Source organism: Puma concolor, chromosome B4 (genome assembly GCF_028749965.1).
Source record: "Puma concolor isolate L17-30 chromosome B4, mPumCon1.1.hap2, whole genome shotgun sequence".
Lineage (NCBI taxonomy): Eukaryota > Metazoa > Chordata > Mammalia > Carnivora > Felidae > Puma > Puma concolor.
In genome coordinates this window covers 102,486,851-102,499,405 of record NC_141673.1, presented here as the reverse complement: position 1 = coordinate 102,499,405, position 12,555 = coordinate 102,486,851, and the positions used below count along the sequence as shown (strand labels likewise).

General features: G+C 47.1%; 1 protein-coding gene across 1 annotated transcript in view; it reads right to left on the bottom strand.

Annotated features, from left to right (window-relative positions):
* The window catches only part of ANO2 (anoctamin 2), a 343,971-nt gene that overhangs the window by 58,774 nt on the left and 272,642 nt on the right, over positions 1–12,555 (bottom strand). The window contains exon 16 of the mRNA XM_086714259.1: positions 4,394–4,589. Coding sequence (XP_086570385.1) covers positions 4,394–4,589 — 196 coding nt within the window. The remainder of the gene's footprint in view (positions 1–4,393; positions 4,590–12,555) is intronic.

The following is a 12,555-nucleotide window of genomic DNA, read 5'->3' as shown; positions in this document are numbered from 1 at the left end:
GCAGCCAGGGAGGTGATTACTGTGTCTTTATCTACCACTGCTGAGCCAACTCTTAACACATTCTGGAGTCTGTCACAAATATTTGTGGCCAGAAGGGACCTCAGATGGGCCTGATGTCTGGGCCTGTTGGGAGATGCTCCCAAGAAATCGGTCTTCACCACCCAGCCTTTGCAGGAAACACTTGGGAACTCGCTGGGGTTGTTTACACCAGCTGTTTGCACCTGGTGAGCAAGGCGGTAGTCATAGGCTCCTCAGCAATCAGGAGATCTGAGGCAAGAAGCCAGACGGGTATTAAAGCCAGCGTGAGAATGGCACAGGAAACCCCTAAGCCTGGCAGAATCCTCATTCCATTAGGTGGCCTTATTCACAACTTTTTGTCTCCATGCAGGCCTGGGGGACTCTGCAGTCATACCTCTGCCTGAAGGTGCACAGGTCACCCCTGCTGTGCACGACCACCTCGGTGAGTGGGTTAGTGTGCACACTCTTTGCCATTAAGGGCACTTTAAGTCTTCTGATAGGTTTGTTGCATCTTTCAGTGACTGTCCCATCAAGCCAACTTCACATTTACCTTATTCATCTCAATGTTTCTGCAAATCCTTTTGAAGGTAGGAAATAACAAACGCATACATGCCTGTGGTAGCTTCCACTGTGGCTTGCAGGATGCCTAGCCTATGGGCATTCCCCGGAAAAAATTTTTTTGAATGCATAAACGAAGACAGAGATAACTGCATCAGCAAACTCACAGATCTCCTGTGAGGCAGGCACTATGGGGGACATAAAAGGAAACGTAAGACCGAGGAGCTGTTCTCCAAGGCTTTGTAGCCTGGCTGGAGCCAGCAGCAGAGACCCTTGCTGTCCATGGAGTATCTTCCCACTGCTTCACAATTAGGCTGCTTCCAGCCAGTGTGCTGTGAGCAGAAGTGAGAGATGGTGTGTTTCACAGCCTCCCTGGTGTCCATGTGGCCTCCATCAGTCTGGGTCCAGAGCCCCTGCCCTGCTGCACTGGACATGGAGCGTGAGCAAGAACAAGTAAACAAGTCCGAATTATGCACCTGAGATTTTAAGATAGATTTATCACCCTGGCAGAGTCTCGTCTACCCTAAGACTGGGAAATCCACACACAAGGGCCTCGAATGCTAGTTTATATCTGACCCAAGGGCAAACGGAAGTTGTCTGTGGGGGGATGGAGTAGTGCTCCCCTCCCCCAGCCCAAGGAGAAAGTTTGAAAAGACTGACTGGGTGGGGATTTCCAAGCAGGAGGCCCATAGACAGAGGCTAAAGACAAGGGCATAGTCCTTAGGCTGTGAAAACAGTCCCCACAGAGGTGATGATCAGTGGACAGGAAGGAGGGAAATAATGAAGGAAAGATCAATAAAACTGGTTCCAGAAAAGCTCCCTGTTTGCCCAATGCCGCGTATCTGGGGATGGGAGGGAGAAGGAGTCAGGCCCAGAACTCAAAGGTTCCTTCCACTGGGCTCCCGAATTCAGTGGCCCTTCCACTATACAAAAACACCTGTCTGACCCTCTGAGAACATCCAGTCCAAGGCAGACAAGAGCAGCAACCTAGGACGAGGCCCACATGGGTTCCTGCATGGAGACCCAATATACCACTTTGGTCCAGACAGTAAGAAACTCACACCGACAGAGCGCAAAAGGTATTTGCAGTTCAGAGGGACAATCTGAGTTTGAGCCTTAGTAAAATGAGGATATAATACTCTCCTTGCTGACCACACACAGTTTCTGTGAGGATGAAATGGGATAACAGAACTCTTTTAAGTTGAAAGTCGCTTTATGAGTATCGCTATCACAAAGAACAAAAGGTACTTGCCAGGATTTCATCTCCTTTCCAGAGCACAGACTTCCTTACCAGCCACTGGTTGCACAGCATGGGGGAGCCTGAACTTTATGGGTGAGGGAGAAAGCGCTGTTAGGAACAGTGGATGTAGCTTCACAGTGTGGATGGTGTTTTATGGCCCAATGCAAAGAGAATTTGCCCTGCGTTGTAGACAGGAGGTGCTCACTAAACCCTTGTCAGTGAGGTTCTGACTGTGGACCACGCTCTATCTTCTAGCTTACCACTCTCTAGAGCCATGGAACACAAGTGAAACAAAGTAATGCAAATGGACAGCAGGAAGACATTTCTGCACCATCGCCGATTTCCTGTTCCTCTCTTCCCTACTTCCTGCCCACACACTCATTAATCTCCTTTACATTAGGCCTTCCTGCCTCTCTCTTCTCTGTGGCATCCTATGTCCCTGCCAGGATAGTTCTGCAAACATACAGCTCCAATCATGTTGCATTCTTCAGAAAGTCCCCCAGTGGTGTGGGGCCAGAGCCACTGAGGGGGATGGGGGACGTTTCTTTCCACTCCTGATGCTTCCCCGATGTGGAAGGAGTGTGCTTATTTGTAATGCCCTAACTTGTCTCCCCCACCTCATCCTTTACCCTCTTGAGGGACAGAAGCTTATCTCATTAGTCAGCCTGGAGGGTGACACCAGCATGCCTCATCTGTCCACCCCCTCTGCCCTTCCTCTGGGGAGAAAAGGGTCTATGCCCTGCCCCTCCACATCCTAAGATTTGCCTGGCTTCCCTGCCCTCCGTTGCTGGCCACTGGGAGGGATGTCTGTCTGTAATCCTGTATTAGGAAGTCTATCTGGCTCTCCTGCTAAGCTGTTTCCTCCCATGTAGCCTATTTTAGCTTTAAAAGTGAAGTCTTGGCTTTTGCCTACATCTTACTTTTTAGCATATTCAATGATTAGGGCTGAAAGACAGGTACTTTTTATTAGATGACTCTTCAAACTCCAGCAAACACTTTCCCATGTCTATGAAAATTAGCAGCATCCTTGGCCTGGCATTCAAGGTCTTCTACAGAAAAATCAGGTCTGGGTCAATGCTCTGGGCCTAGTTTCTCATTCCGCTATGCCCTGAACATGCTGCAGACCCTAGAAGAACCACCACACTGGACTCCCCTAGCATCCTGGACATGCTTCGTGCTTCCTTCTTCCGTACGCTGAGCTCTCTGCCCCCTCAGCTCCCCTGGCACCAAAGTTGTGCCCATTGTACAAGCCTAGCCCCTGTGCACGCCCCCCCCCCCCCGGGGCCTTTTCTGACCCTGAAGGGTCTGATTTCTCCCTTCACTGCCAGATTTCTTATTCTGTTTCCTCTGCCAGGAACCTCTTCTCCTCCTGCCCTCTTCCCCCTCCCTCTGCACCTGAGCAATCCAACTTGATGCCCTTATACCTCAGAAGCCCCCCCAGGATGCTCCCCCTAAGTGCTTCTATAGAATATCACATACCACTAAACACCCTGAAGCAACATTCTCTGCTGACTTTTCTCCAGAAACCTATGAAAGAACACGGACGGGTAACACTTATTAATGTGCACATGCCTAAAGAGAGCAGAACCTCCATTCCAGATGGTACCTTGGCTACATCCACATGGAGACCAAAAGTCAATGTCCACCATGAGTAGAGGCCAAGCCAGGGAAAGGCACTGAAAGAATCCCTTTAACTGGAATTAGTGAAACCTTTCTGGAATGTTCTGATCCTCCAGGGAAGGCTCTCTTGACAAGGGGGTTATCCTATCAAGTGTCTAGCTTTTAACTAGTCAGTGAATTAAAGACATCTAATCATTAGTTCCATTTTTCTGAGGATAGTCAGAAGCTGACAGCCCTAGTCCCCAGATTCCACCAGGGAAAGAGGTGCATGCCCCAAGGCCACCCAGGATAAGTACCATGAGGAAAGGGTCTCAGTTCTCAGCTCTCCCCTGTCTAATAAGCGCAAATGCCAAAAAATGGTGCTCAGGCAACAGCAGGTTGTGGCTCAAATGACACGTCTGAATACTGAGGCCACCGCATTTTTCTCACTGGCTTGAAGCTTGGGAAGTCTGATATGCCTCTTTGAAGTCTGCTCAGTGTGTGGGGAATGTGTGGATTTTCTGGGGCCTCAGCAATATCGGGATAGATGAGACCCTCCAGGGCTCAAGTATCAAGAGCTTTCTCCACTCTGTAAACACTCCTGGGAAAATGAGGAAAGGCTAAAACTCTGTAATTTGTAACAGGAAGTGTTGAACCCATCTTGCTTCTAGGTTAGGCTAAAAAGAATAGGTCCCATGAATGATTCTTTGGGGACAATGAGGCAATCAACTTGGGCTGGAAGACTACTGATAGAGAATGCCCTAAGGAGTATTTCTCGCTGAGGGGAGGCCCCTGGCAGGCCCTGCAAGTACATAACTTCAGTACTTCCTCATTTCTCCAACCAAAATGCACTCTACAAAGCATTTTGTTCCTGTTCCTTTTTTCGTTTTCAGTCACCACCACCAAAAACCTCGCATGTGTTGAGCCGACTTCGTTCAAGGGGGCCTAGGGCAGACATGGGATTTGGTGACACAGTACCGATTTTGGTGAGCCATGTGGCCACAGCACCATAGATCTCGTCCAGGATGAGGATGACCACGAGGTTGATGATGACTGCTGTGGCTGTCACTGTCACCCGGACATTGGAGCGTGTAGCCTTGTTGAGAGACAGGGCTGCTGCAGTTGTTATGCGATACACGATGACCCCAAAGACGATGGAGAATGTCAGGGCAATCTGTTTGAGAGACAGGGAGAGTTATGGCTCAGCAGACAAGTACTGGGCAGCTATTATTTGGTCGGCCAACAGTCCTCTTCGCTACGTCAGGTACTATTAATCTGGAGTTCACCAGTAGGCAACAAGGGGGCGGCACACCCTCTAAACTCTCGTGCAAATTCTATGGAGGGGTGCACTGTCCATGGAGACTGTCTTCCATTTACGAAATGCCAAATGGTCTCTAACACATACAAACCCCTAAGGATGAAAACACTGGACGCTGAGGTGCGTACAACACACGTGATGTTATTTCTTTCATTAGGGGGTTTCCAGTTGACCACGGAGGAGAGCTGAACTCTTAGAGTGAATGATACCTGAGAGGTACTGCATGCTCTGTGACGGGGCTGAGAGTACAGAGGAACAAGCAGATCAGGGGAATAATGGGATGTAAACTGGGCTCTCGGTGAAAGGAAACAGGGAGCCGTGGAAGGTGTCTGAGCTGAGAAGCAGTGAGTCAGCTTCATGCGGTGTGTGTGGGAAAGCTGCCCAAAGAAGAATAAAGAGAGATAAACCAGGCATGAGATTTGTAGACTCTTGGTCCTCAGGGTGAACAAAATATCACTGTAAGATTTCTCTGCCAGGCAACTGTAATAGAGGACTCGGATTTCTCCTTTGGTGCAGAAATCTCCGGCTGTTAGGCTGAAAGGAAAGCTTACCAGTCGCTTGACCTCCAAGGGCCCCCCATTTCCTCTTTCTAGAACCTAAGAATAATAACTCACTCTCCCAGACCAGGCCCTCTCCTCTCCCATCAGAGCCAGGGAGGACCATTTCCATGAAGCAGAAGGATGTCTGGGGAAGAAAGTGCCCTGCATAAGCTCTCAGGGCAGAGGAAGGAGACTGAACGTCTAGGTGTGTAACCTGCTCAGAGCAAAACTAATACGCGTCAGTCAAGTGAAGTCTTCTTAGAATTCTTTCTGCACAGAAGGCTGTTCAGGTAGTATTTCCTCTGGGATCAGGGGATGGTGGGGGCAGGAGGGGGGTGGTTGGTGCTGGCTGGGGACAGCAAAGATTCCCTCTGAAAATACAAAGTATCCTGGACTACACGTTCCCTCCCTAAAAAGGAGGGGAGGAGAGAGGGGGTAGCAGGGGTGGGGGGGGGGGGCGCTCTGGTTCAAGCAATGCTTTGCAAGCTGTGTATGACACCGGTGGGCGAATGGGGAATGGGTTCCAGATGTGTCAAGGTATGAACGACTTCAGGCCTCTGGGGGGCACCTGGGGGTGCCAGAGCTGGGGGTGTGCTGGTGGCAGCCTCAGCTGTTTATCCCCGCACGTTGTACAAATATCAGCATTTGCCCTGTGGGCCACAGTGTGAAAAAGGAGGCCTCCCTAAGGCAGGCAGGATGGCAACGTTCTCTGGGTAGAGCGCGTGTGTGCGTGCATGTGCGCACGCACATGTGTGTATGTCAGGGTGGAGAAGAGGTTACATGGGAATGACACCGTGTGGGAGACCCTCATTAGAGGGAGTGGGAGCGGCAGAAGCCCCAGCCTCCAGGACGACGGAGGAATGGGCACCGTGTAAGTAGGAAAGGCTGGACATGACATCACCGCTCTCCAACAATGTAGACATTTTCACTTCCCGTTCCTCCGGGACTGTCACTGCCAGACAGTAAGGGCCTGGAAAACGTGGTGTGAGATTCTTTTCCCCCGAAATCACTTTTGCAGCAAAAGGCCAGTGATGGAAGTATTGATGAGGCGGGGGAGGCCAGGGCATCAAAGAGTGAGTGTGTGTGAGCGTTCTGGAGGATTCTAGGGGAAAGACTGGGGGGAAAACAATGGCAAAAACATCCTTTGCTTTGGGTCCTGGGGGTGGGGCATGGAGGAATGAGGGGGAAGGAGATTGGCTTCTATTCTTCTCCAAGAGGCCCAGCTGCTAAACTGGGGAAGGAAGAAAATTCTTTATTGCTACCCAGAGTGTGATCCATGGACCTGCTGCATGGGCCAGGAGCTTGGTCAACATGCAGCATCTCCAGGACAGCTCTAGATCCAGTGGCTCAGGATCTGCACTTGAACAAGACTCCTATCCAAGTTCTAGAGGCACTGCTCTACTCACTTGTCCCAGCCTCCTGTCCTCCTGGGCCCTACCTCCAACACACCCCTCCCCAGCTCTCTGGTGCTGTTCTGTGCAATCCTAGATTCTCAGCTCCTGATTTTCCCTTCCACTACAGCAACCAGGTCTGAAGCTGTCCTTCAGTGTCCCTGCAGGCTCCTCAGGACTCCTCAAGCTAGATAAGCCTGGAGGACACCAGCCCAGTCCTGTGACCAGTTTGCAGATGAGGAAACAGGCATGAAAAGTGAAGTGATTTGCTCAAGGTCACAAGGCGTGGCCTACAACCCTAGCCTCTGGGATCCTGATGGGAGTTAAAGGATATTAGCATTCAGGGGTCATCCACGTCCAGCCTCTAATTTCATATATAAGGAAACTGAGGCCCAAGAAGCAGCAATGTGATCGGTCCAGGGTCTGGACAGCTCCTGGCAAAGCTGGGATGCTAATGGCGGTGCCCTCTCGATTGCGTTATTCAGTACACATCTTCCTGAGCACTTATCCTTATAACAATCATGTAAAACATGCCTTTTGTGGATGCCATTTACTGACTGTCCAGGATGTGAACCCTGCTCTGTGGCTCCCACGTCTACAATCTCATCCTATCCTGATGTTAGAAAGCAGGTTCTCTAGTAGTACTAAATTCAGCACTGTTTTCACCACTGTGGCTGCAGTGTTGATGTTGCTTAGTAAATTCAGGAAATATGTGCTGGGGATATTTCATGTTTATGAGCAGTCTCCCCCCAAATAGGCCAAAAGTGGGGACTTGTCTTGGACTGCATTCTGTGCCTCATGCCCTTTCACAGCGGTGCCTTACTGCAGAACCTACTTGGTAAAGATTTGCTGGTCCCTGGCTCTAGCACCCTAGCTCTCCAGAACATGGGAACATCACCATGGTCCCCATTGCTTTTGGTGTTCTGATCCCATAGCTTTACTTGTGGACACAGCCAAACTGCAACAGAACCCAGGCTATTGAGTCCGGAGTCCTATTTAATGCTATGAGAGACAGGAAGGAGAGACAGTCTGGTCCCCACGCTCCAGGTCTTACATCCACAATCATGGTGGAGAAAACCACTGCACACGTACAAGGATGAGCCTAATAGCAGGCAGACAGAGTACGGGCTCAGTTCATGAGCTTCATATGTGCCGAGCAGAGCACAGGGGGATTAGTCAGAGAAAATCCCACAGAAGTAGCTTCGGGACAGTTTCCTACGAGAAAGGTTTGGAGAGAAGAATACCAAAAAAAAAAAAACAAAACAAAACAAAAAAACAAAACAAAACAAAAAAACAACAACAAGTAGAAACAGATAAGTCAGAAGCAATCTTGGCTGAACCAGTGGGAGAAGAGCCAGTCTGAGGCAGGGCACATAATAGCAGCTCAATTTTAAAACACACACACACTATCGACTTTATCATTGAAGTAATAGGTCGTCTCTGGCAACTTATTAATGATTAATTACCTTACTTTCTCATTCAGTCACTCATAAAATATGTCTTGAGTACCTTCTACATGCCAGTCACCATTCTAAGTGTCAGGGATATAGTAGTGAGCAGACTGCCCAGGAGTGTCTGCCCTCGTGGCACTGATCTTCTAGTGGGGAAAGACAGACAACAAACTACTAAAATGCATCAAACAGAGAGTATATCTGGTTAGGAAAGGCATGGCTGAGGAGGTGATATTTCAGGAAGGCCCTAAAGAGGGAAATCGGAGGGAAGGGGCTGTCAGGCAGAGGGTGGCCAAAGGAGAATAAAAGGGGGAGGTGGGTGTGGAGAGGAGGAGGGCCATTCCTGTGGCACAAGGATGCTGGCTTCTACATCTCATGAGATGCAGGGCCTTAAGAGAGTTTTGAGCAGAGAAGTGACATGATTTGATCCAGATTTTAAAAAGATCAGTAAGCTGATGATTTTTTTTTTAATTTTTTTATTTCAACGTTTTTTATTTATTTTTTGGGACAGAGAGAGACAGAGCATGAACGGGGGAGGGGCAGAGAGAGAGGGAGACACAGAATCGGAAACAGGCTCCAGGCTCCGAGCCATCAGCCCAGAGCCTGACGCGGGGCTCGAACTCACGGACCGCGAGATCGCAACCTGGCTGAAGTCGGACGCTTAACCAACTGCGCCACCCAGGCGCCCCAGATTTTTTTTTTTTAAAAGTAGGCTCTATACCCACCATGGGGTTTAAACTCACGATCCTAAGATCAAGAGTCGCATGCTCTATCAGCTGAGCCAGCGAACCTCAGCAGGCTGACTAATCTGGAGGGGCACAATTGGGACGCCACCACAATAAGGCAGGTGACAGAGGAGGGTTTCTGGGGGCTGGTCCCCAACACACAAGTGGAACTAAATGACTGCCTTGGGCATGGAAGGAAAGCTCAGGCACCTAGCTCTAGAGCCAGGACCTGCTTCTGATAATCCCCTCCCACATAAAAAGAAAACAAAAGACCTTTAATTCAAAAAGGAAAAACACTGTTGTAGCTCAACACATTGAGTTGGAGAAGAAAGAGAAAATTCACCTTGTCCCACGCTGGCCTCTGTCACAGCTGGGGAAGAGGAACACAGCAGCAGGCACTGCCTTATTCTCAACCATCCCATGAAAAATATCCCCAGCTGATCTGGCAGACTGGCATCCCTGAAACCCTCCCCACAGCCGTGGTCCTGACCTCTCCTGCCAACGTTTAGTCACAGGGGGTGGAGGAGAGAAGGACGTTCAGTACTCACATGTGTTGCAGTATATGCCTTTGGCTTTACCCTAATTCCATAACCAAACCCCACTTTTTTAGAAACATTACCCTGCCCCTTTATGTGCCACTCCACACCTTGTTCTAGGGCTGTGCCAAGCCCTTTTCTTTAGAAGACAGAGTTGTTTTTTTTTTCAATGAAAAAAAATAAGGAAAAGTTAGCATAAAATAAAGATTTTTAAAAATCTAATAGGTATGAGACTATGTAATTTATTGTCCAACCCATAATACTTTTGAAAGTAAGAAGGAGTGCTATTGATCTTTATTTCTGTCAACCCAAGCATGCCTGACTGTAAAGGGGTGATCTTTAAAGGGGTCCTGCCCTATTTCTACCACTCTCCTCCTAGCTCCTGTTCACATAGTCCAGTTCTGGGCACTGGCTGATGACAGGTGGGGGGCCCCAGGCATAGAGAGACGCAACAATTAGTTCTCGGTTCCAATATTGAATCTCCCATTTGTATCGAGATGTGTAGTCAGTTGGGTGGGGTTGGGAAAAGGAAGATCAAAGATATAATTATATATTACTTCCAAACAACACAGAAAAAACTCCACACCAGTTAGGAGGTCTCCATGGAATTAAAAAAAAAAATAGAACTTTGGGGAGATGACCCACCATTGAGCCAGTTTTCAGTACCGGCAAACCTAAAGAGTGTTGGGGGTTTGGTTCTAGACCACCGCGATAAAGCAAGTTATTATGGTGAAGAAAGTCAAATGAATTGTTTGGTTTCCCAGTACATATAAAAGTTATGTTTGTACTATATTGTAATCTATTAAGTGTGTGGTAGCATTATGTCTAAAAAAAACCCATCATAGATACTCTGATTAACAAATATTTTCCTGCTGAAAAGCGCTAATCATCCGAGCTTTCAGTCAGTTGTAATCACTGATCACAGATCACCGTAACAAATATAATAATAATGAAAAGGTTTGAAACAATGCAAGAATTGCCAAGCTATGACATAGAGACCAGAAGTGAACAAACGCTTTGGGAAAATGGTGCCAAGAGATTTGTTCAAAGCAGGCTGCCACAAACCTTCAACTATAAAAAATGTAACACCTGCAAAGCGCAATAAAGCACAATAAAACAAAGGTATGCCTTCGTTTGTCCGTGGTGGTGAGGTAACCTGTTTGTTGTTGACAGTGATGCTGATGATACCAGTTCCTCTCTCAGACAGTAGACAAGCTTCTATTTTCAGTGCTCTCCTTGCCTGACTGATCACTGGCATATGACATAATTGATTGCCCTCCCCTTGCAATACTTTCTTGGTTTCCACAACTCCCTACAACCCTTTGGCTGTTACTTTTAATCTTGTCTTTTGGATCCTCCTCATGCTCCCAAACTTGAACATGGCAGTGTCTTGGGACTCAACCCTAGGACTTTCCTCTATTGACCCTCAGCCTTCTGGTAATCTCATACAATTTCATGGCTGTAAATACCACCAGTAACCATCTGATTAGGAGTCCCCTGAACTGCAAATTTATATCCATTATGAAGGCAACTCCAGAATTCCTCCCTATCCCAGTAAGGGATAACTCCAGCTTTTTTGATAAGAACCTTATCAAAGGATAAGAACCTTAAAGTCATCGTGGACTTCCCTCTGTTTTGCATCCTATGATGAAATTCTTTTGGATTCACCTTTTCTCCAAGTATAAGCAGTGCCACTTGCATGGCTCGGATTCTTGGCTTTCTGTTTTTTCCACTGGTCTAATTATATCCTGGCAACAATGCCACACCGTTGTATTTATTACTGTTTTATAATAAGTGTTCATTTGGTATATTCTTAGCCTTTGTCCTTCCATATAAATTGTCAGGGAGAAAATAAAAAGACCTAACACTGTTATGGTTCCATTAATGGCCACCCAACTTATATGCTATTATTACTGTGTACACTGTAATTCTACCTTATTTACTTTTATTTTAATGTTTATTTATCTTTCAGAAAGACAGAAAGACAGAGTGCAAGCTGGGGAGGGGCAGACAGAGGGAGACACAGAATCTGAAGCAGGCTCCAGGCTCTGAGCTTTCAGCACAGAGCCTAATGTGGGGCTCGAACTCATGAACCATGAGATCATGACCTGAGCTGAAGGCAGACGCTTAACTGACTGAGCCACCCAGGCACCCCGATTCTACTTTATTTTTAACCCTATGAGACACCGTCATTATTGTTTTCACAGCCAAGGTACGCATAGGCTTTCCCACATATTTACCACTTTGTTCTTCACTTCTTAAAACTATAATTCTCCATATGGGATCACATCTGAAGTACATTCTTAGGATTACCTTTAGTGAAAGATTCAGTTGGTGGCAAACCTCAGTTTTTGTTTCACTATAAATATCTTTATCCTAATACTTCTATATTGTATTTCTCCTGGGTATAGAATTCTGGATTATCAAGTGTTTTCTTTTTAGCACAGGAAGACAGCATGTCAGTATATTCTGACTTCCAACTGCTATGTGAAATCAATGGCTAATTGGACAGTCTCTTCATTGAAGGTAATCTTGATTTCTGAACATATTTGAGATTTTTCTTGTGTCTTATATATTCTATGATTTCATTATGATGAATGTAAATGTAGATTTCTTTTTATTTTTCCTGCTTGAATTTCACTGGGATTCTTCATTTATTTATTTATTTATTTTGGAGAGAGAGAGAGAGAGAGACAGAGAGACAGAGAGAGAGAGAGAGCGCGCGCGTGCGCACACAAGTGGGGGAGGGGCAGAGAGAGAAGGAGACACAGAATCCAAAGCAGGCTCCAGGCTCGGAGCTGTCAGCACAGAGCCCAATGTGAGGCTCGAACTCACAAACTGTGAGATCAAGACCTGAGCTGAAGTCAGATACTAAACTGACTGAGCCACCCAGGTGCCCCTCACTGGGATTCTTCAATCTCCAAATTGGAATTCTGTTAGCAGAATTAGCCAATTAGGTGACCATCGGTTAGTGTATCTTGTTCATTACTATTCTTGCTCCTTTTGCAGTAGTGCAATTAAATACATGTTAAATTTTCTCAGTCTGTTTCCAAATCTATTAATTTCTCTTTTGAATTCTCAATCTTTTGTCTCCCTATGCTGCATTATGGATAATTTTTTCTAACCTGTGCTGTAGTTCACAAATTATCTCTTCAGCTATGTCTAATTTCTTGTTAATCC